Here is a 25,000-nt window from a genome sequence, read left to right on the forward strand (position 1 = left end):
TGCCTTATGAAGACAGGCTGAAGCATTTAAATCTACACTCTCTAGAAAGGTGAAGGTTGCGAGGAGACTTAATCGAAGTCTATAAATGGATGAAGGGCTTCAATAAAGGGGATGTCAGTAGGGTTTTGGTTGTAAAAGAGCCAGGTAGGACGCGTGGCAATAGTTTTAAGTTAGATAAATTCAGATTCAACAAAGACATAGGCAAGAATTGGTTTACCAAAAGAGTGGTGGGTGAATGGGACAGGCTTGGCAGCCATGTTGTGGGTGCCAGTACCATAGATACATTCAAGAAGAGGTTGCATAAGGCTATGGATAGTGAGGTAAGGTGGGGTTGAGAGTACAGGAGCTGCCTTGTATAAGCCAACCGGCCTCTTGCAGACTCCTTACGTTCTTATGTTCTCCTCCTCGCCCTCCTCCTTCTCCTCCTCCTCCTCCTCCTCCTCCTCCTCCTCCTCCTCCTCCTGTGACTAAGACATGAAAAAGTGCCTTGACAAACTCGACACCAACAAGTCAACGGGACCCAACAGGCAGTCCTCCATCCAGCCCCTCACTGCTACATTAAACCGGCCATTACCGCTAAACAAGGTCCCTGAAGACCGGATGATGGCGAACGTGACACCAATTCAAAAATATGAGATAAGAGCCTTGTATTGAATTATCGACTCATATTTTTTTATTTCAGTGGCAGCAAAAATCCTCGAAAATATTATATTAGAGACGATTTTGTCAGTGTTGTGGAAAATAGAATAATTTCCGACACCCAGCATAGTTAAAAAACAGTGATTAACAACTTGAGGGACATAATTGCATCCCAACTGATGTCATACACCTGGACATCAAGAAAGCCTTTGACAATGTACCGCACGAGCGACTCTGAAAAATAACTACAGTCAGCAGGTATAGGAGACAACCTGACCACGTGCATAACAGAAAACAACGAGTGGCTTCCGAGTTGCTTCCAGACGGGTAGGCGGTGGCTGAGTGGTAGCGTGCTGGGCCCACATTCACCACGTGATGGACGACGCGAGTTCGAATCCCCACGCTACCACCTGGGATTTTTCAGTCACCGCCGAGTGGCTTAAAACTACCCACATGCTGTCCTGAAGACCACCCATCAACCCGGACTCTAGAGGAAACCGTCCAAGTGAATCAAGAAGGAGTTCCGGGGGGCAGCATGAGCCAAAAGAAGATGGCGCCACTATAAACACTTGCCTCCGCCATGACGGGTTGGGGCCGAATACCATCCAGGCCCCTCAAGCAAGCCTACCGGCGCTATAGGCATAGACGTAAAAAAAAAAAAGGTCACTAGCGGAGTACAGCAATGGAACTATTTCTTTTTTATCCTATACATCATCGACTCAGAAAGAGGACTGACACACTCCCTATCAAACTTTACTGACGACACAAAAGTGGATGGAAGGGCCTTCACAACGGCCGACTGTGAAACCATCCAGTGGTCTGAAAAGTGACAAATGTCTTTCAACGTTGACAAGTGTTAAGAAAAGCACCTGGGTCCAGAAACATTAACCATACTTACATCATGCGTGGGAAGCCTCTGCAGGTCGTGAAGTAGGAATCAGATCTTGGAGTCACCATCAGCAGTGACCTGAAACACGAAAAGCACTGTAAACACGCATATAACAAAGCCAAGACGCTACTCGGGTACATAGCGAGGAATTTCGAGTGTAATATAAGACGGAAATAAATAAAAAGAAAGAAACTAGATGAGAAAGTAGACACGAATTAAGAAAGAAGGAATACATAGAAGATACAAGATAAAGAAAGGGATGAAGATGGGGATTAGACTAGGAAAAGAAGACAAGAGAAGAAAGGAAAAGAAGAAAAGAGGGAAAATATTAAGTTCCTTTCGTTTATCAGGTGTTATATTTTCCTTCCTTCTTTCTTCCTTTCCTTCTTTCTTCTTCCTTCTTCTTCTCTTTCCTTCTTAACTCCTTGACTGCGGATTTCCTACAGTCAGACCTCACCAAGCTACAGGAGTGGAGCAAAAAGTGGCTGCTACAATTCAGTGAAGAAAAATATAAAGTCCTGCACATTGGGAGGGGATATCCAGCACACCAATACCACATGGGAAACACTCCACTATCCACCACAGAGGCAGAGAAAGACCTGGGAGTGTATGTTACCAGGCTACCAGTGAAGGGATATCCAGCACACCAATACCACATGGGAAACACTCCACTATCCACCACAGAGGCAGAGAAAGACCTGGGAGTGTATGTTACCAGGCTACCAGTGAAGGGATATCCAGCACACCAATACCACATGGGAAACACTCCACTATCCACCACAGAGGCAGAGAAAGACCTGGGAGTGTGTTTCCAGGCTATCAGTGAAGGGATATCCAGCACACCAATACCACATGGGAAACACTCCACTATCCACCACAGAGGCAGAGAAAGACCTGGGACTGTATGTTTCCAGGCTACCAGTAAAGGCTAAATCCGTGCCAATCGCAGCGGACAGGTTAAGACGTCGGGAGTAACGTGCAATTTATAACTCTATGGCAAGACCTCACCTGTAATCATTTTATTATGCACTACAGTTCCGGTCCCTTTATTACAGGAAGGATATTGAAGTGCTCGAGAGTTTCGTTGTATCTCTAGAGCGGGCAACCTCATAATGCTGGTGCCCTTCTTTGCCTGTTCGTTGTTTCCTCTTCATCCTCCTCCTCCTCTGCCTCCTCCTCCTTCTTTCCTTCCTCTTTCCTTTCACTTTTATTTCATGCCTTTCCCTTATTTCTTTCCTCTTTTCCTTTTTTTCTTCTCTCTCTCTCTCTCTCTCTCTCTCTCTCTCATTTTTTCATTTCCTTCATTCGTATATTATTTTTTTTGCGTTTTTCCTTCCTTTCCTCTTTTTCCCTTTCCCATCTCTCCTATTCTTTATCTCCCCTTTCCTCCCTCTCCTCCCTTCCTTTCTCTCTCTTCCCTCTTCCTCATCTCTTTCTCTTCACCTTCCTTCTCCTCCTCTTCCTCTTTCCCTTTTCTCTCCTTTCCTTTCTGTCAATAATTCAACCTTTTTTTCTTCTTCCTTTCCCTTCCCTTTCTTTTCCATGTCTTATCTCTCATTCTTCTTCCTATATCCCTCCCTTCCCCTTCCTTCCCCATCCCTTCCTCTCCTTCCTTCCCTTCTTTTTATTTCCTTTCCCTTTCATTCGTCTGCATCCCTCCTTTCCCTTCCTTTCCCATCCCTTCCCTTCCTCTTTTATATTCCATCTCCCATTCTCTTCCCTTTCCTTCCCATCCCTCCCCCTTTCTTTCTTCCTTTCCTTCCCATCCCTTTCTCCCTCTTCCCTTCCTCAACCCTCCTCTTTTCTTCCCTTCCCTTCTTTTCCTGTGTTCCATCTTCCATTCCTTCCCCTTCCCTTTCCTTCCCCTCCTCTCCCTCCCCCATTCCTTCCCCTTTCTTTCTTTCTCACCCCTTCCCTTTCCTTCCCATCCTTTTCCCTTCCTTCCCCATCCCTCCCCATTCCTCCCCTTTCTTTTTTTCCCCTTCTCGATCTTTCTCCTCTTCCCTTTCCTTCCCATCCCTTTCCCTCCCTTCCCCATCCCTTTTCTTTCCTTCACTCTCTTTCCCTTCTCCATCTTCCTCACCCCTTCCCTCCCCTTTCCTTCCCATCCCTTCAACAACCCTCCTCCCCTTTCCTTCCTATCCCCTTCCTTTCCCATCCCTTTCCCTCCCTTCTCTTTGCTTCCCTTTCTTTCCTCTCTCAATCTTTCTCCCCCTTCCCTTTCTTTCCCAATATCGCACCCTCCCTTTCCCTCCCCTCCTCCCCCTCTCACTCCCCCCCTCCTCTTCCAAACCTGTCCCATATGTGTTAATTAGTGACCTGATCATACGGTAATTAATGGCATTTAATTAACCACCTTGCCTCCAGGTAACTCGTAAAACAGGTGACTCTCTATACTGCCAGGTGTGTGTGTGTGTGTGTGTGTGTGTGTGTGTGTGTGTGTGTGTGTGTGTGTGTGTGTGTGTGTGTGTGTGTGTGTGTGTGTGTGTGTGTGTTTTCTCCTTTGCTATTTTTTCTCTTTTTTCTTTTTTTATATTTTCATTTATTTCCTTTATATATTTTGTTTTCCTTTTTTCCTGGTTTCCTGGTTCCTGTTTTTTTTTTGTTATTTTCTTTCTTATTCTTCTTTAAGTGTGTGTGTGTGTGTGTGTGTGTGTGTGTGTGTGTGTGTGTGTGTGTGTGTGTGTGAAAATTATTCCTATTCATTCATTAAAAAAAAAATACATACGATATAAAGCAGGTATTGACGAACCTTACAACAACAACAACAACAACAACAACAGCAGCAACAACAATGGCAAAATTCGCTAAAAAACACTAATTCCAAAATATAAATAAATACAAAAATCTTGGCAATCTGAAAAGTCCTTGACAGATGTATTTCTATGCGTCTGTTGTATCTCTCAGTCAGTCAGTCAGTCAGTCAGTCAGTCATAAGCCAGTCAGTCAGTCAGTCAGTTGGTCAGTCAGTCAGCCAGTCAGTCAGTCAGTCAGGTGGTCAGCCAGTCAGTAAGTCAGTCATCCAGTCAGTCAGTCAGTCACTCACTCACTCACTCACTTAATCAGTCAATCAGTCAATACGTTCTACCCAATTTTATAACTATGTACCTATTTATCTGTCATTCAATATCTATCTTTCAATCTATCATGCTAACATTTACCTATTTATCTATCCATCTATCTACCAATGTTTTTAGTCCATCCATCAATCTATCTCTCGTTCTACCTGTCTATTTATGTACCAATCTATTCATTCTCCGACATATCAATCTATCTTTTCATTTAACAACGTGAATATCTGTTTACAAACCTATCTTTCAACGGTACACCCTTGCTTGTATGGGCCTCGATGTAGCTAATACCGGCTTTAACGACCTTTCTTGCCTTACCGGTATGGGCCATGATTTAGCGGACAGGTTGGGTACATGTGGGTTTGTGTTCAGGGGTGGGTGGCCGAGAAGAACGTATATCAGTGTCCAATGTGTAATTAAAGTTTCAGCGTCCCTCTTTGGTGACTGTATGTGGGTAGGTATACGAGCTTCCATTTAGTACAACGAACAGGCTTTGGCATATAAGGAAGTGGTAGGAAATAACGGAAAAGTTGGAAAGTTTCGTTTAGTCGGCGCAACATCTGTGGTCATATGCCGGAGAGAGACAGAAGGGGAAGGAATTATAGGAGAAGGGAACAGACCCCAGGAGACGGGACACAGCCCCCGATTAATACCTGGTACCCATTCACTGCTGGGTGGACAGGGGCGTAGGGTATCGGAAAAGCCGCCCAAATTTTTCCACTCCGCCTGGGAATCGAACCCGGGCTCTCTTGGTTGTGAGCCGAGTGTGCTAACCACTGCACCACGAAGCCCCCGAGGAAATAGCGGACTTTCAACTCGTATAACGGACAAAATTCGTTTTATAGCAAAAGTTCGGATCGGTAGGATATAGCGTATTTTCGATTTTTTTTTTTTTTTTTTTACAACAAAGGAAACAGCTCAACCCAGTAGCAGCGGGGATCATGTTTCTTAATGGTCCCTCCAAGCGAGAAAAATGGGAAAAAAATCACCCCTCACACAAGCCATTTCATAATATATATATATATTTTTTTTTTTACAGCAAAGGAGACAGCTCAAGGGCACAAAAAAGTAAACATTAATAAAAAAAAAAGCCCGCTACTCGCTGCTCCTAAAAAGAATCCAAAGAGGTGGCCGAAAGATAAGTCAGTTTCGGGAGGAGAGGTGTCCTGATACCCTCCTCTTGAAAGAGTTCAAGTCGTAGGCAGGAGGAAATACAGATGAAGGAAGATTGTTCCAGAGTTTACCAGCGTGAGGGATGAAAGAGTGAAGATGCTGGTTAACTCTTGCATAAGGGGTTTGGACAGTATAGGGATGAGCATGAGTAGAAAGTCGAGTGCAGCGGGGCCGCGGGAGGGGGGGAGGCATGCAGTTAGCAAGTTCAGAAGAGCAGTCAGCGTGGAAATATCGATAGAAGATAGAAAGAGAGGCAACATTGCGGCGGAATTTAAGAGGTAGAAGACTATCAGTATGAGGAGGAGAGCTGATGAGACGAAGAGCCTTTGCCTCCACTCTGTCCAGAAGAGCTGTGTGAGTGGAGCCCCCCCACACATGAGATGCATACTCCATACGAGGGCGGACAAGGCCCCTGTATATGGACAGCAACTGTGCAGGGGAGAAGAACTGGCGGAGACGGTACAGAACGCCCAGCCTCGAGGAAGCTGATTTAGTAAGAGATGAGATATGAAGTTTCAGTTGAGATTTTGAGTTAAGGATAGACCGAGGATGTTTAGTGTTGAGGAAGGTGATAGCTGGGTGTTGTCAAAGAATATGGGATAGTTATTTGGAAGATTGTGTCGAGTGGATAGGTGGAGAAACTGTGTTTTGAGGCGTTGAAGGACACCAGGTTCTTCTTGCCCCAATCGGAAATAATAGTAAGGTCTGAGGCTAAGCGTTCTGCAGCCTCCAGCCTTGAGTCGTTAAGTTCCTGAAGGGTGGGTCTTCTATTAAAAGAAGTTGAATAATGCAGTGGAATCATCGGCGTAGGAATGGATAGGACAGTTCGTTTTGGAAAGAAGATCATCAATGAACAACAGAAAAGAGTGGGAGATAGGACAGAACCCTGTGGGACACCACTGTTAATAGATTTAGGGAAGAACAGTGACCGTCTACCACGGCAGAAATAGAACAGTCAGAAAGGAAACTGGAGATAAAGGTACAGAGTGAAGGATAGAAACCGTAGGAGGGTAGTTTAGAAAGCAAAGATTTGTGCCAGACCCTATCAAAAGCTTTTGCTATGTCCAGCGCAATAGCAAAAGTTTCACCGAAACGGCTAAGAGAGGATGACCAAGAGTCAGTTAAGAATTAGGAGATCACCAGTAGAACGCCCTTGCGGAACCCATACTGGCGATCAGATAGAAGGTCAGAAGTGGAAAGGTGCTTTTGAATCTTACGGTTAAGGATTGATTCAAAAGCTTTAGATAGACAAGAAAGTAAAGCAATAGGACGGTAGTTTGAGGGATTGGAGCGGTCACCCTTCTTAGGTACAGGCTGTGTGAAGGCATACTTCCAGCAAGAAGGAAAGGTAGATGTTGACAGGCAGAGGCGAAAGAGTTTGACCAGGCAGGGTGACAGCACGGAGGCACAGTTTTAAGGACAATAGGAGGCACTCCATCAGGTCCATAAGCCTTCTGAGGATTGAGGCCAGAGAGGCATAGAAAACATCATTTTGAAGAATCTTTATAACAGGCATAAAGGAGTCAGGGGGATGAGTAGGAGGAATATGCCCAGAATCGTCCAGAGTGGAGTTTTAGAAAAGTTTGAGAGAAGAGTTCAGCCTTAGAGATAGATGAGACGGCAGTGTTGCCGTCAGGACTGAGGAGTGGAGGGAAAGATGAAGAAGTGAAGTTGGAGGAGATGTTTTGGCTAGATGCCAGAAGTCACGGGAAGAGTTAGAGAAAGCAAGGTTTTGACATTTTCTATTAATGAAAGAATTTTTGGTTAGTCGTAGAATAGATTTGGCACGATTTCGGGCAGAAATGTAAAGTTCATAATTAGCATTAGTTTGAAGGCTCTGGTATCTTTTGTGAGCTAACTCTCTATCATTGACATCACGATAACAAGCGTGATTAAACCAAGGCTTAATAGCGAGACGAGTAGAGAAAGAACGACGAATGTATGCCTCCATTCCCCACACAATCAACTCTGTGATGCACTGATCACACACAGAGTGGTCTCTATCCTGGAATCAATAATATTTCCACGGGAAATCGGAAAAGTACATCCTCAGGTCGTCCCACCGAGCTGAAGCAAAATGCCAGAAGCATCGCCTCTTCGGTGGGTCCAGAGGATGTACAGGAGCGATAGGACAGGATGCAGAAATAAGATTGTGATCGGAGGAGCCCAACGGAGAGAACAGTTTGACAGAATAAGCAGAAGGGTTTGAGGTAAGGAAGAGGTCTAGAATGTTGGGCCGATCTCCAAGACGGTCAGGAATACGTGTAGGGTGCTGGACCAACTGCTCTAGGTCGTTGAGGATAGCAAAGTTGTAGGCTTGTTCACCAGGATGGTCAGTGAAAGAGGATGAAAGCCAAAGCTTGAACATTGAAATCTCCTAGGATGGAGATTTCAGCGAAGGGAGAGTGGGTCAAGATGTGCTCCACTTTAGAATTCAAATAGTCAAAGAATTTTACATAGTTGGTAGAGTTAGGTGAGAGATAAACAGCACAGATGTATTTAGTAATAGAATGACAGTGAAGTCTTAACCAGATGGTGGAAAATTCAGAAGAGTCAAGGTCGTGGGCACGAGAGCAAGTGATGTCGTTGCGCACGTAGGCGCAACATCCAGCTTTGGATTGAAATTTAGGATAGAGATAGTAGGAGGGAACAGAGTAGAGATTGCTGTCAGTAGCCTCAGAAACCTGTGTTTCGGTAAGGAAGAGAAGGTGAGGTTTAGAGGAGGAGAGATGATGTTCCACAGAATGAAAATTAGAGCGAAGACCGCGAATGTTGCAGAAATTGAGAAGAAAGAGGTTCGAGGAGTTATCAAGACACCTCTCGGGTGATCAGATTATGTATCATCTATTTTGGGGGTTTATATCATGGCACAAATTTGGCCCGTCGCTGCTACCGGGTCAAGGGCACAAAAAAAGGAAACAATAATAAAAAAAGCCCGTTACTCGCTGCTCCTAAAACGTCAACACCTTCCCTGATTGCTTCGTAAGAGCGAGGGTATACTGTATCTACCTATCCATCTATCTATCTATCTTTGCTGAGTGGCGGAAGGTTACCCACATGCTGTCCGGATCTTCAATCAACCTTAACTTCAGCGACTTCGGTCAGGGGGAGCACCAGGGGGGCAGCATAGACCAGGCAAGAGTCACACAATACGGCGGACACTATAAAAAAAATTCGCCTGAGCCACTAACGAGCCGGTCCGTCCAAGAGACCCCTAAAGAAAGCATACCGGCGCTAGAGCCAGCATATATATATATAAAAAAAAAAAATATATCACTGTTTTTAGTTTCTCTCTCGCCCTAAGGTGTATGCGGGAACATTCTATTCATCTATCTATCTATCTATCGCTTTCCTTCCCTTCGCTTTCCTTCCTATATCTAATCATTCCTTCCCTTCCCTTTCCATATCCCATCTCACCTTCCCTATCAATCTATCCCCTTCCCAACTACTCCCTTCCCTATCTGTCTATCTATCTGTCACTCAATCCATCAATCCATCTATCTATTGCTTTCCTTCCCTTCGCCTCCCTTTCTATATCTTACCATCCCTTCCCTTCCTTTTCCGTATCCCATCTCCCTTTATCAATCTATCCCCTTCCGTACCATTCCCTTCCCTATCTGTCTATCTATCTGTCTTTCTTTTCAGCTTATCCATCTCCCTCTCTCTCTCTCTCTCCCTTTCTCAGGTGTGTGCGGGGACCTTCAATCCTGTATCTATCTATCCCTTCCCTTCCCTTTCCGTATCCCATCTCCCTTCATCAATCTATCCCCTTCCAAACTATTCCCTTCCCTATCTGTCTATCTATCTGTCGCTCTTTCCAGCTTATCCATCTCCCTTTCTCTCTCCCTTCCTCAGGTGTGTGCGGGGACCTTCTGGCCGGCGTGGAGGTCCCGGGTGTGGCCTTGGCCGGGGGGCGCGTCAACGTGAGCTGCACCTATGACCTGCGCGCCACGGGCCTCTACTCGCTCAAGTGGTACCACAACGACACGGAGTTCTACCGCTACGTGCCCACCGAGACCCACAGGCCGGTGGATATCAAGCCCACGGTCAAGTTCCAGGCTCATGTAAGTTGATAGATAGATAGATAGATAGTTAATTAATTTGATAGATAGATTGAAAGTTATTTAGTTAGATAGATAGATAGATAGGTAGATAGATAGATAGATAGGTAGATAGATAGATAGATAGTTAATTAGTTAGATAGATAGATAGGTATAGATGGATAGATGGGTTGTTAAATGCTGGTCAGTCAGTAGAGTACAGTGCAGTCTGTTTATACGCGTGACAAGGACAGTGAGATCTCGGTAAATTTCCCACATCTTGGCAGCGTAGTTCATAACAACGGTGAGTCTGGCCAGGAAGTCTTACGGCGGCCTGGCCCACGGTGTTATGGACTCGCTCAGCACGAGTATGTGGCGTTGTCGATACCTGTGCAGAAGGATAAAGCTCTGGATCCTCAAGTCCCTCGTGCTCCCTGTCTTACTCTGTGGCTGTGAGACATGGACACTAAATGGGGACTTGGAGAGGCGGATTGATGCCTTTGGTAATAGGTGTCTACGCAGAATCTTGGGATATCGCTGGAATGACTTTGTGTCAAACCGGCGACTACTCCGTGAGACTGATTCCACATGTATTACCTGCATAGTCCGTCAACGCCAACTCCGGCTATACGGGCACGTGGCACGCTGCCCAGAGGCTGATCCTGCTCATCGGGTTGTTGATGTAAGAGGCAACCCTGAGTGGAGGAGGCCAAGGGGACGCCCACGGAGTTTGTGGCTTGAGTTAGTCGATAGATCCTGCCGGGAGGTACTCAGGATGGGAAGGGCCCTAAATGGACACTTGCCCGGAGTGACCCCGGACTTGGTCGCATGGTGGGCGAGGCGACGCGCTCCCCGGCGAATGCCCCACTGGTTGATGATTGCCAAGTAGTGGTCAGGGTGGCTGAGTTCTAAAGCTCTGGTGTGTAGTGGTAATGTTGGGAGGATAAGGTTTAGTGCGCGTTGCGGCGGTGCTCACCTCCGTCACATTGACCCTTTGAGCCTGGATAGATAGATAGATAGTTAGGTAGATAGATTGATAGATAGATGAGTCTTTCCTCTTTCTCACATCTCTCCCTACCCTTTCTTTCCTATCTTTCCTTCCTTCCTTCCCTTTCTTTCTCACCCTTCCTCCTCATTCCTTCCTTTCTATTCCCATATCTCTTCTCCCCTTCTCTTCCCTTCATCTCTGCCTTCCATTCCTTTCTCATCCCTCCCTCCCTTTCCTTCCCTTCCTTTTCCACCCATCTCCATTCTCTTCCCTATATCTCCCTACCCTTTCTTTCCTATCCCTCCCTCCCCCTTCCTTCCCTTCCTTGGTAAAACTAGGGAACAACTACTTCTCCCCCTCCACCACCCCAGCCCCCCATACCCCCCAAGATAAGCCTGGGGAACTGTGGGAGGCCGGGGTTTGGGGGAGAAGCCAAAATTACTAAAAAATGGGCTTCCAAAATTTCCCAAGAAAAATCCCTAAATGAAGGAAAATTCCCTCGTCTCGAAAGTAAGGAAAGTCCTAACTTTATAACCTAACAGCCCCCCTCGCCCCCCTGCTAACCAGAGGGGGCTGCGCCCCCCTCTGGACCCCCCCCACATGTATGATGCGCCGGAAAATCGTGTTTTTTTTTTGGGTGGGGAGCACATTTAAACTACTCCAAACCCCCTCCTAACCTAAGGGGGCTGCGCCCCCCCTGGACCCCCCAAACATGGAGGGAATTTTCCTTCAGTTAGGGATTTTTCTAGGGAAATTTTGGAAGCCCATTTTTCAGTGATTTTGGCTTCCCTCCCTAAACCCCGGTTCCCCACAGTTCCCCAGGCTTGTCTTGGGGGGTAGGGGGGGCTGGAGTGGCGGAGGGGGAGGCGGACTTCTTAGAAAGTATTACCTCAAAATAAAACAGATTTGTGACAGCTGTCATCCAGCACTGACGCTCCTGCTGTTAACTGACCCGGAAGTGACCTACCGACTGCTACGTATGACCCTGGCCTCAATTTTACTCAAACTCCACTATAAGTATCGCGCGTTGATCAATATCCGTTTGTTTTCTGACACGTGCTTGTCACAGCTTCATGTGACCGTGAATCACAAAGCGCACATGACACGCCCGTGTCACAGTTAGACCCGGTATTGGGATAGTAATCGGTCCTTTTGTCAACCTACATGCATACCAATAAAGAGGTTAAATACCGAAAGGTGAAGTAGACTGATATTTTGAGGGAGTGAAAGTGTCGGGCCTTCCATCCATTATGGCGGCTTGAAAACAACTGTCTTCAGGAACCCGCCGTTAGGTGCCGCCACTGAAACACCCTCGCGTAGTAACATTTTACGAATGTATTCCTTTAGAATTAGAAAATACAAATAGCTGCGGCATTAGTTGCTTTAATATATAGAAGAAAATAACGTAAAACTCTTAAAAGACCGTTTTTTTGTCCGAAATAGTTATGATCCAAGCGCGTTTTGGATATTACTGACTTAGGAACTAGTTTCTGCGGTGTAGACGTAGTATGAGGCAGCTAAGAGGCTCAGTCTACCCAGGAAGCCATCATATCAAACAACAACACTGGACTTAGAAATTTTCAAGGCACCCTCACATAATCAAGCCGTTTACGCAGTAAATTGGTATGACCAGTAACTAAAACCTTCACAAATGTGAAGGAAAAGAAGTATCCTATTTGGCCCGTCGCTGCTACACGGTAAAGCCACAAATTTGGCCCGTCACTGCTACACGGTTAAATATCTCTCTACCTCTCTGTCTATCTCTACCCTGAATACCAGATAGAAGTCATGAGACGGAGAATGCATTGAGTGAAAGCCCTTTACTTGAAGCGCCCACGTAGAGGCCCCCCTTAATACGCATGTCATCCTGTGCTCCGAAATCACGCCACCCTTATGAACTTTTTTTTGTCCGGCTCTAGGGAGTTATTTTTTTCCATTATACGTTGGGTCTTGTGTATTTTTTTTTTTTTAACCTGTCGTGTTCTTCTGTCGCTTTTCTTTTAAGTCGTCATTATTTTCTATCGTCGTTGTCTGTTATGCCGACGTTTAGTTTTTTTCTCTATACGTTTGGTTTTTCGCTGTCAAGTGTCTGGTAGTAATCTTTGTCCTCTTTGTCATTGCTGTTCTTCTCCTCCTTCCTTCCATCTTTATCCTCATGTTCTTCCCTCTGTTTTGCCTTCTCCCCTTCTTCCCTTTTTCTTTCCTTCTCTTTTTTTTTTATCTTTGTGCCTTCCTTATGTTTGTCCGATGCTTTTGGGTCGTATTATAAGACATTTCGTTGGCCAAAAACACCTATTTGACAAGGCTTTCGTAGGAGTTGTGGGCATTTCCAGGGGTAGTTTCATGACCCTGGTGGTAGTTTGACCCTTCCTCTGTACCGTGAAGCTGAAGAAACACCTATTTGACAAGGCTTTCCTAGGAGGTGTGAGCATTTCCAGGGGTAGTTTTATGACCCTGGTGGTAGTTTGACCCTTCCTCTGTACCATGAACCTGAAGAAACACACATTTGACAAGGCTTTCGTAGGAGTTGTGGGCATTTCCAGGGGTAGTTTTATGACCCTGGTGGTAGTGTGACCCTTCCTCTATACCGTGAACCTAAGGAAACACACATTTGACAAGGCTTTCGTAGGAGTTGTGGGCATTTCCAGGGGTAGATTTATGACCCTGGTGGTAGTTTGACCCTTCCTCTGTACCATGAAGCTGAAGAAACACTCATTAGAACCCGACTGACCCCTTCTTTGACCTTTAGAAATAGCTGATGTTAGAAGCGAAAGTGTCTTCTGATACCAATCTTTGTAACCTAAACTGTTGACGGTCTTTTGGAAAACCTTCACTGGAGGAACAACGGAAGTGAATAGGGAACGAGTATCTTTGAGATGTCTGTATCATCGCCCTTGAGCTGCTTCCTCCCCTGATCAAAATTCACTAAGCTGACCTCTCTCTCTCTCTGCTCTGGTCTCTCAGTCTTTACATTTACTGGGTATCGATGATTGGACTTTTCATTTACCGTTTCTTATGCCTCTTAGCTGTTTTAACTGATGTAAGAGAGATGGTGTGAGGAATTGAAGGAGTTTATGGAGGAGAAAGAGAAGGAGAAGGAGAAGAAGGAAGAGGACAAAGAGGAGGAGAAGGAGGAGAAGGACAAAATCAAGAACAAGAAAAATAAAGATGATTAAAAAGATGTCCGAAAAAAAATTGAAAAAGGAAAAAGAAGACAAAAAACGATAGAAAAAAGGAAAGGAAAGAAAAGGAAGAAAAGAAAGACATAGGCAGAAGTGGTAGAAAAGAAGAACAAGAAAAATAAAAAAAACAAGAAAGAACGAGGAAGAAAAATAAGACATAGGAAAAAAAGAGAAATAGTGCAAAGGCAAATATGCTTAGAAGAAGAAGAAGAAGAAGAAGAAGAAGAAGAAGAAGAATAAAAAGGAGAAGAAGAAAAAGAAGAAGAAGAAGAAGAAGAAGAAGAAGAAGAAGAAGAAGAAGAAGAAGAAGAAGAAAAAGAAGAAGAAGAAGAAGAAGGAGAAGAAGAAGAAGAAGAAGAAGAAGAAGGAGAAGAAGAAGAAGAAGAAGAAGAAGAAGAAGAAGAAGAAGAAGAAGAAGAAGAAGAAGAAGAAGAAGAAGAAGAAGAAGAAGAAGAAGAAGAAGAAGAAGAAGAAGAAGAAGAAGAAGAAGAAGAAAAAGAAGAAGAAGAAGAAGAAAAAAAAATAAGAAGAAGAAGAAGAAAAAGAAGAAGAAGAAGAAGAAGAAGAAGAAGAAGAAGAAGAAGAAGAAGAAGAAGAAGAAGAAGAAGAAGAAGAAGAAGAAGAAGAAGAAGAAGAAGAAAAATAAGAAGAAGAATTGCATCCCTATATTTTTCATCTCAATCTTCCATATATTTTTTTGTCCATAACTTCCCTTCACATAACCGATACATTTCACACACACACACACACACACACACACACACACACACACACACACACACACACACACACACACACACTCGAGATTAACCAAGCATGCATGAAATGGCTACTTGAAGACTTAACCCGCCACAATACACACACACACACACACACACACACACACACACACACACACACGGGGGAGGCTAATTTCACGGTATACAGTGGCAAGGAGGAGGAGGAGGAGGAAGAGGAGGAGGGCGTTGTGTGGGTGACATGGGAGTGTGATGGAGGAGGAGGAGGAAGAGGAGGAGGAGGAGGAGGAGGAGGAGGAGGAGGAGTGCGTGAATCTGGTGAGGGTGTTCATTTGCATAATTCCGGGGAGGAGGAGGAGATGGAGGAAAGGAGGGAAGGAGGGAGAGAAGGAGAGAAGGAAGGAAGGAGAGAAGGAAGACTGAAGGAAGGACAGGTGTGTGTGTGTGTGTGTGTGTGTGGAGGGAAGGAAGGAGACAGAAGGTGTATGTTTGGAGACAATGAGGAGGAGGAGAAGGAGGAGGAGGAGGAGGAGGAGGAGAGAAAAAGGGAGGGAAGATGGAGGAGGAGGTCAATAGTAAATATCAAGAATGCAGTGGAGGTTAAGTGAGGAAGGAGGAGGAGGAGGAGGAGGAGGAGGAGGAGGAGGAGGAGGAGGAGGAGGGAAATGCAAAGCGGAGGAAAAGGAAAAGAGATGAAAGGAAATGATGATAATGAGAGAGAGAGAGAGAGAGAGAGAGAGAGAGAGAGAGAGAGAGAGAGAGAGAGAGAGAGAGAGAGAGAGAGAGAGAGAGAGAGAGAGAGAGAGAGAGAGAGAGAGAGAGAGAGAGAGAGAGAGAGAGAGAGAGAGAGAGAGAGAGAGAGAGAGAGAGAGAGAGAGAGAGAGAGAGAGAGAGAGAGAGAGAGAGAGAGAGAGAGAATGTCTCTTCCAGTAAAGGGGGAAAGAGGAAGAGGAGGAGGAGGAGGAGGAGGAGGAGGAGGAGGAAGAAGTATCTCTCTCTTTGTGAGGAGAAACATTAGTCTTGGGTGAGGAAGAGGAGGAGGAGGGGAGGAGGAAGAGAAGGAGGAGGAGGAGGAAGAGGAGGTATTTAACCCTCTCTTACAAAAGGGAGGAGGAGGGTGGGTGGAGGGTGATCTCTTCAAATACAGGAGGAGGAGTAAAAGGAGGAGGAGGAGGAGGAGGAGGAGGAAGAAGGGATAAGGAGGATAGTGAAGAAGAACAAGATAAAGAACAAAAATAAGAAGAAAAAGAAAGAAGATAAAAAAGACAAACGAAAAAATATATAAAAAGTAAAACACAAAAAATTACAAATATCGAAAAAAAAGAAAAGAAAAAAAGGAAAGGAGAGGAAGAGAGAAAATAGGCAAGAATTGATATACTAACAGAGTGGTGGATGAGTGGAACAAGCATTGGCAGTCATGTGGTGAGTGAGTGCCAATACTAACAGAGTGGTGGATGAGTGGAACAGGCCTGGCAGTCATGTGGTGAGTGCCAATACTAACAGTGTGGTGGATGAGTGGAACAGGCCTGGCAGTCATGTGGTGAGTGCCAATACTAACAGAGTGGTGGGTGAGTGGAACAGGCCTGGCAGTCATGTGGTGAGTGAGTGCCAATACTAACAGAGTGGTGGATGAGTGGAACAGGCCTGGCAGTCATGTGGTGAGTGAGTGCCAATACTAACAGAGTGGTGGATGAGTGGAACAGGCCTGGCAGTCATGTGGTGAGTGCCAATACTAACAGAGTGGTGGGTGAGTGGAACAGGCCTGGCACTCATGTGGTGAGTGAGTGCCAATACTAACAGAGTGGTGGATGAGTGGAACAGGCCTGGCAGTTATGTGGTGAGTGCCAATACTAACAGAGTGGTGGGTGAGTGGAACAGGCCTGGCAGTCATGTGGTGAGTGAGTGCCAATACTAACAGAGTGGTGGATGAGTGGAACAGGCCTGGCAGTCATGTGGTGAGTGCCAATACTAACAGAGTGGTGGATGAGTGGAACAGGCCTGGCAGTCGTATGGTAAGTGTCAATACTAACAGAGTGGTGGATGAGTGGAACAGGCTTGGCAGTTATGTGGTGAGTGAGTGTCAATACTAACAGAGTGGTGGATGAGTGGAACAGGCCTGGCAGTCATGTGATGAGTGCCAATACTAACAGAGTGGTGGATGAGTGGAACAGGCCTGGCAGTCATGTGATGAGTAAGTGCCAATACTAACAGAGTGGTGGATGAGTGGAACAGGCCTGGCAGTCATGTGATGAGTGCCAATACTAACAGAGTGGTGGATGAGCGGAACAGGCCTGGCAGTCATGAGGTGAGTGCCAATACTAACAGAGTGGTGGATGAGTGGAACAGGCCTGGCAGTCATGTGGTGAGTGAGTGCCAATACTAACAGAGTGGTGGATGAGTGGAACAGGCCTGGCAGTCATGTGGTGAGTGAGTGCCAATACTAACAGAGTGGTGGGTGAGTGGAACAGGCCTGGCACTCATGTGGTGAGTGAGTGCCAATACTAACAGAGTGGTGGGTGAGTGGAACAAGCCTGGCAGTCATGTGGTGAGTGCCAATACTAACAGAGTGGTGGATGAGTGGAACAGGCCTGGCAGTCATGTGGTGAGTGCCAATACTAACAGAGTGGTGGATGAGTGGAACAGGCCTGGCAGTCATGTGGTGAATGCCAATACTAACAGAGTGGTGGATGAGTGGAACAGGCCTGGGAGTAATGTGGTGAGTGCCAATACTAACAGAGTGGTGGGTGAGTGGAACAGGCCCGGCAGTCATGTGGTGAGTGCCAATACTAACAGAGTGGTGGGTGAGTGGAACAGGCCTGGCAGTCATGTGGTGAGTGCCAATACTAACAGAGTGGTGGGTGAGTGGAACAGGCCTGGCAGCCATGTGGTGAGTGCCAATACTAACAGAGTGGTGGATGAGTGGAACAGGCCGTGGCAGTCATGTGGTGAGTGCCAATAATAACAGAGTGGTGGATGAGTGGAACAGGCCTGGCAGTCATGTGGTGAGTGCCAATACTAACAGAGTGGTGGGTGAGTGGAACAGGCCTGGCAGTCATGTAGTGAGTGCCAATACTAACAGAGTGGTGGATGAGTGGAACAGGCCTGGCAGTCATGTGGTGAGTGAGTGCCAATACTAACAGAGTGGTGGATGAGTGGAACAGGCCTGGCAGTCATGTGGTGAGTGTCAAAACGATAGACACACAGACAGATAGAAGAAGAAGAAGAAGAAGAAGAAGAAGAAGAAGAAGAAGAAGAAGAAGAAGAAGAAGAAGAAGAAGAAGAAGAAGAAGAAGAAAAGAAGAAAATGAAGAAAAGAAAAGAAAAGAAAAGAAGAAAAAGATAAAGAAAATAAAGAAAATGAAAACAAAAAAGAAAAGATGAAGAAAAGGAAGATAAAGAAAATAAAGAAGAAAAGATGAACAGAAAGAAAAAAGGAAAACAAAGAAGAAAAGAAGAAGAAAAGGAAGAAAAAAAAGAAGAAAAAGATGAAGAAAAGGAAGAAAAGAAAAAAAAATATGAAGAAAAGGAAAACAAAGAAGAAAAGATGAAGAAAAGGAAGAAAAGAAAACAAAGAAAAGATGAAGAAAAGGATGAAAAGAAGACAAAGAAGAAAAGATGAGGAAAATGAAGAAAAAGATGAAGAAAAGGAAGAAATGGAAAACAAAGAAGAAAAGATGAAGAAAAGGGAGAAAAAAAACAAAGAAAATATGAAGAAAATGAAGAAAAAGATGAAGACAAAGAAAAAGATGAAGAAAAGGAGGAAAAAAGAAGAAAAAGATGTAGAAAAGGAAGCAAAAGAAAACAAAGAAGAAAAAAGATGAAGAAAATGAAGAAAAGGGAAAACAAAGAAGAAAAAGATGAAGAAAATGAAGAAAAGGGAAAACAAAGAAGAAAAAGATGAAGAAAATGAAGAAAAAGGAAAACAAAGAAGAAAAAGATGAAGAAAATAAAGAAAAGGGAAAACAAAGAAAAAAAAGATGAAGAAAATGAAGATAAGGGAAAACAAAGAAGAAAAAGATGAAGAAAATGACGAAAAAGGAAAACAAAGAAAATATGAAGAAAATGAAGAAAAAGATGAAGACAAAGAAAAAGATGAAGAAAATGAAGAAAAGGAAAAGAAAGAAGAAAAGATGAAGAAATGAAGAAAAAGGAAAACAAAGAAGAAAAAGATGAAGAAAATAAAGAAAAGGGAAAACAAAGAAAAAAAAGATGAAGAAAATGAAGATAAGGGAAAACAAAGAAGAAAAAGATGAAGAAAATGAAGAAAAAGGAAAACAAAGAAGAAAAAGATGAAGAAAATTAAGAAAAGGGAAAACAAAGAAGAAAAAGATGAAGAAAATGAAGAAAAAGGAAAACAAAGAAGAAAAAGATGAAGAAAATGAAGAAAAGGGAAAACAAAGAAGAAAAAGATGAAAAAATGAAGAAAAAGATGAAGAAAATAAAGAAAAAATGAAGTAAAGGAAGAAAAGGAAAACAAAGAAGAAAAAGATAAAGAAGAAAAAGAAGAAAAAAGGAAAAGGAGGAGGAAAGAAAAATGGAGAAAAGACTAAAAATAACCATACAGTTTGATAATGGAGGAGGAGGAAGAGGAGGAGGAGGAGGAAGACAGGAGGAGGAGGAGGAGGAGGAGGAGGAATATTTCTCTCCTCCAAGAAGCTTTCCTCCCATCAGAGAGTTTCTTCCAGTTTACTACAGAAAGGAGGGGGGGAGGGAGAGAAAGAGAGGGAGGGAGGGAGGGAGGGAGGGAGGGAAGGGAGAGAAGGGAGGGAGGGAAGGAAGTAGGCAGGCTAATCACTGACAAGAGGAAGGAGGAATGGCAGAGGGAGGTAAATCTCTCTCTCTCACAACAAAAGATTTAAATACCATTGCTAACTCGCCTCCTCCCATTCTCTCTCTCTCATTTCTCTCCGTCTTTTATTCATGGCATTTCCTCCTCCTCCTCCTCCTCCTCCTCCTCCTCCTCCTTGTCGTGAATGGAGGAAAGATGGAGGATTATTTCGTTTCTTCTTCTTCTTCTTCTTCTTCTTCTTCCTCTTCTTCTTCTTCTTCTTCTTCCTCTTCTTCTTCTTCTTCTTCTTAGTTTTTCCTCTTTTTGTTTAATTTCTTCTTCTTTGTCCTCCTCCTCCTCCTCCATCTCCGCCTCTTCCTCTTCTTCCTCCTCTTCTTCTCTTCTCTTCTATTTTCCTCTTCTTTTCTTTGTTATCTTCATCATCATCTTCCCTTCTTTTTTTCCTCCTTTTCTTCCCTGTCTTCTCTCCCTTCCTTTCTCTCCCTCCCTCTTTTCTCTCCATCAACTTGTCTGCCTTCTATCTTTCACTCTACTCCTCCTCCTACTCCTCCTCCTCCTCCTCCTCCTCCTCCTCTTCTTCTTCCTTCTCCTCCTACTTCTCCTCTCCTTCGTCCCTCCCTCCATGAAGCACTTCCTTCCTCTACCTCCTCGTTTTTTCTCCTCCTTCTCCTCCTCCTTCTCCTCCACCTCCTCCTCTTCCTCCTATTGACTGTTGGTAATGTACAGTAAATTTTCAGTGACGTTAAATCCTGACTGACTGACTGACTGACTGACTGACTGGGTGACTGACTGACTGACTGACTGACTGGCTGACTGACTGACTGGGTGGGTGATTGACTGGATGACTGACTGACTGACTGAGTGACTGACTGACCGACTGATTGGCTGACTGGATGATTGACTGAATTACTGATTGACTCACTGTCTCTTTAAATCTTCGCTAAGTCATTAAGTTACTGATGAGTCTGATTACAAGTGTGTGTGTGTGTGTGTGTGTGTGTGTGTGTGTGTGTGTGCGTGTGTGTGTGCGTGTGTGTGTGTCACCACCACCACCACCACCATCACCATCACCACCACCACCACCACCACCACCACCACCACCATCACCACCACCACCACCACCACCATCACCACCACCACCACCGCCGCCATTCTTCACTATTGAGTTGGAAGCAAGAGAAAAAAATGATCTGAACCGAATTTTTCAATATCTTTTAGGAGACAAAAATCTCCTATGGAACCTCTCTCTCTCGACAGAAAATGGTTGAGAGAGAGAGAGAGAGAGAGAGAGAGAGAGAGAGAGAGAGAGAGAGAGAGAGAGAGAGAGAGAGAGAGAGAGAGAGAGAGAGAGAGAGAGAGAGAGAGAGAGGAAAACAAAGATAAAAAAACATAGATAACCTTCCCCTCTTCTATCCTTCCTCTCTTTCCTCTTCCTCCCTTCCTCTTCCTCCCTTCCTCCCCCTCCCTCCCTCCTCCCTCTCTCTCTCTCTCTCCCTGACAGAAGATTGCTCTTATCTCTCTCTCTTCTTTCCCTCTTTCCTTCTACTTTTTTTTCTCTTTTTCCACTTCCTCTAATTTCTCTCTCTCTCTCTCTCTGCTTGTCCCATATTTCCTTCAGTGTAGTTTTCCTTTCCTCTCTTCCTTATTTATCTATTCCTCTTTATTCCTTCCTTTCCTCCCTATTTTCTTTCCTCTTTTCCTTGTTCTCTCTTCCACTTCCCTCCTCCTTCACTCTTTGCTTCCTCTTCGTTTTCTTCTTTCCTTCTTTATTTTCCTTTCTTTCTTCCTTTCCCGTTCTTTCATCCATCTATCTTTTCTTTTTCCTATTTTTTCTTTCTATTTCCTCGTCTTCCCACCCACAACCAGCACACACCTCTCTCTCTCCCCTTCTCTCCCGTCTCTAAACACCCCTTGCATCACCCCACAACCCCCACAATTCACACCTCTTCTTCCCCCCCACCCCCCACCCCCCTCTCTCTCTCTCTCCACCCAAGCACCCCGCCATCACCTTTCCCTATTAACAGTTAAGATTTTGGCACCGAAGATAGAGAGATGATTTCGTATATTCGTATTTGTATTTCGACGTCTGTTAGTGTTGGCGTGGATGCAATGCGAGGTACTACAGAAAGAATGGACTTCGAAGGTTGTGGAATTAATCATTGCTAAGTGAACCAACGCCAAGGACTGCAAGAAGATCCAGAAGGTATTGACGCAAGAGAGTGACCTTTCCGTGAACAAAGACAAGGAGGGAATGATTGCTAAACGACCTCGCCTCTCAGCCTACATGCCTCCACCTGGGCCCTCGAAGGCAAGCCCGTCAACAAACCACACTACAGGGGTGGAGATAGAGCTTGAAACGTACCCAGATTTATTATTTTTTTTTTATAACAAAGGAGACAGCTCAAGGGCACAAAAAATGAAAAAAATAATAAAAAAAAGCCCACTACTCGCTGCTCCCAAAAAAGAATCAAAAGAGTAGTTCTGCCTCTCGACACCAAACCACTGACGTACTGGCGTGATGTGCAAATCTTCAAATTCTGAGGGACTTTACAGAGGCCATTCTAGGGTGATCTGCAACGTCGGCACCTTTTGTCTCAGGGCCACTCACAGTTCGCCATGATGGGTTAGCAATCTCCCAAACCAATACCAAAGACTTCGAGAGCTCCTTATGTAGTGTTTAACCTGGTAGCTGCAGGGATCATGTTTCTAAAAGTCCCCTCTAAGCGAGAAAAATGAGAAAAAGCATCACTCACGCAAACCATTTCAGAATATGTATCAACGCATTTGTGATCAGTTTATGCATCATCTATTTTTGGGGGTTTATATCATGGCAAAAATGTGGCCCGTCGCTGGTACACGGTAAAACCACAAATTTGGCCCGTCGCTGCTACCGGGTTAAAGTTCATAGTCACGTTCAGAAATTTGAGGGAACTATACTATGATTTTTTAGAGATCAAATATAAAGACAAATACTGGAGTAGCCCTCTCAATCTTTCCGTTTTCTCTAAGTATTCCCGTTTTCTCCACCTTCAGTTCTTCATTGAAAACCTAACCATTGTGGAGTGTAGAAGATTGAGTAGCTTGGTTCCGTCGATAACAAAGCCACTGTGTTGGACTGAGAAACTGGATCTGAGTGTGTTTGGCAAAGACGGTCATTTTTACACTCCTGGACGAGCAGAATTGAGCCCAGAAAGCTTCCAAACATCAATAAAGATAACATGTAATTCTGATATGTGGATAATCTATTTGTATTTCTAAGCTTGTATATATGCATTAACATTTACAATAGTGGCTCTTTTACGTTGCAACTTGAGCAGAGTAATCGTTATTATAATAAGGACGATTGCGTACATGTATTTGCGATGTAATGACCCGTAGTGAAAAAAGGAAATGTTTTGGAAGTGTTTTTTGAAGTAAGGAAATGGAATAGTCTGTGATGAGTGCGAGGAGAAAAAGAGAACGTGGTGAGTTAAAGGGTGGACTGAAGAATTGAAGGTACAGAAAACGGGAAGATTTAGAGAATGTAGAATGATTTAGAGGGTCACTATAGTATTTGTGTTTATATTTGACCTCTAAAAAAACAACATTTGATCCAGTCCTTTTTAGCACCCCTCCAATCCCCTTCACTACGATCATTACCTCTCCTCCTCTCTCCCCTCCCCTTCCTCCCCACCCCTTCCTCCCCACCACCACCCACAACAAACCCCTCCCCTTTTCCTCCCCCCCCCCATTATTAGCACCCTTCACATCCCCTCAACATTATAATTAAAATCTCTCTCTCTCTCCACTTCTCCCATCATCTTCCTTCCACCCACAACCCACACCTCTCCCCCTCTTCCTCTCTTTCTTTCTTTTCCTTTCTTCCATTCGTCTATCTTTTTCTATTTTTTTCTTTCTTCCTTCTATCTTTTTTTCACTGCTTTCTTTATTCATTCCTTTATTTCTTCCTTTCCTTCCCTTCTTTTCCCCTTTCCTTTCTTCTTCCCTTCCCGTTCTTCTTCTCCCTTCCTCTTCTTCTCCCTTCCCCTTCTTCTCCCCTTCCCTTCTTCTCCCCTTTCCTTCTTCTCTCTCCTCTACTTCTCCCTTTCCCTTCTTCTTCCCTTCCTTCTTCTTCCCTCCCCTTCACCCCTTCCCTTCTTCTCCCCTCCCCCTTCTTCTCCCTTCCTCTTCATCACCCCTTCCTCTTTTTCTCCATGTCCCATTCCTCTCCCTTCCCTTCCTCCCTTCCCTTCTTCTCTCCCTTCCCTTCCTCTCTCCCTTCTCTCTCTCTTCATTTAATTCTTCGCCTTTTTCCCTCCTCTACTCTTTTCCTTCTTCTCTTTTCACTTTCTCTTATTCCCTCCCTTACTTAATCTCCCCTTTATTAAACCTTCCATTTTTCCCCTTTTCTCTCTCTCTCTCTCTCTCTCTCATGACCTCACCACCCCAACTAACCTTTCTTTCTCCCCCCCTCGCCCCCCCAAACAGGAGATCGCCCGCACTGAGACTGGTGTGACCCTCTCCTTGACCTCGATGACCTCGGAGGCAACGGGGGAGTACAAATGTGAGGTCATCGCGGAGCACCCTTCGTTCAGGACGGAGGCGAGCGGGTCTTTCATGACTGTCCTAGGTAAGTGTTGGGTAAGGAAGGGAAGGGTAAGGAAGGGAAGGGAAGGGAAGGGAAGGGAAGAGAAGGGACGGGAAGGGAAGGGAAGGGAAGGGTAAGGAGGGGAAGGGAAAGGAAGGGAAGGGAAGGGAAGGGAAGGGACGGGAAGGGAAAGGAAAGGAAGGGAAGGGAAGAGTAGGGAAGGGAAGGGAAGGGAAGGGAAGGGCAGGGAAGGGAAGGGAAGTGAAGGGTGAGGAAGGGAAGGGAAGGGAAGGGAAGGGTAAACACAAAGAAAACACAAAGGAAGAACAAACAACAGCAGACCTGCTGGTCCTTACGAGGCTGTTTGTGACAAGCTACACTAACTATCTAATCAAAGGTGGAAGATGAAGGACAGCAAAGGCGAAGGCTCCTCCCCACCCCCCCCATCCCTCCAGCCTAAGCTGGCAGGAAAGGAAAAAGAACCATGCAGCATGGAAAAACTGCATGGAAATTATGTAGGAAAGAGGAAAGAACTACAATTACTGCTACCACTAACCGGGCGATAAAAGCGGACAAGGACACCAGTATTCGAAACAACTTAACGTTATTACGACAATGAGTAATATCTTAGTTGCTGGTTGGATTCAAAACACTTGTCTAATCTATTCTTGAAGGCCGTAACTGTTGTACTATCAACGACATCACAAGGTAGAGAAGGGAAGGGAAGGGAAGGGAAGGAGGGAGAAGGAAGGGAGAGGAAGAGGAACGAGATGGAAGAGGAAGAAGAGAAAGAAGTGTGTGTGTGTGTGTGTGTGTGTGTGTGTGTGTGTGTGTGTGTGTGTGTGTGTGTGTGTGTGTGTAGGGGAGGGAGTGTGAGGGGGAAGGGAGGGAGGAGAAAGGAGAGGGAAGGGAAGGCAAGTAGAGG

General features: G+C 44.9%; 1 protein-coding gene across 1 annotated transcript in view; it reads left to right on the forward strand.

Annotated features, from left to right (window-relative positions):
• LOC126987323 (uncharacterized) overlaps positions 1–25,000 on the forward strand; it is an 88,493-nt gene that overhangs the window by 18,429 nt on the left and 45,064 nt on the right. The window contains exons 2-3 of the mRNA XM_050844235.1: positions 9,628–9,836; positions 23,976–24,117. Of these exons, the coding sequence (XP_050700192.1) occupies positions 9,628–9,836; positions 23,976–24,117 (351 nt within the window). The remainder of the gene's footprint in view (positions 1–9,627; positions 9,837–23,975; positions 24,118–25,000) is intronic.

Source organism: Eriocheir sinensis, chromosome 64 (genome assembly GCF_024679095.1).
Source record: "Eriocheir sinensis breed Jianghai 21 chromosome 64, ASM2467909v1, whole genome shotgun sequence".
NCBI classification, from domain to species: domain Eukaryota; kingdom Metazoa; phylum Arthropoda; class Malacostraca; order Decapoda; family Varunidae; genus Eriocheir; species Eriocheir sinensis.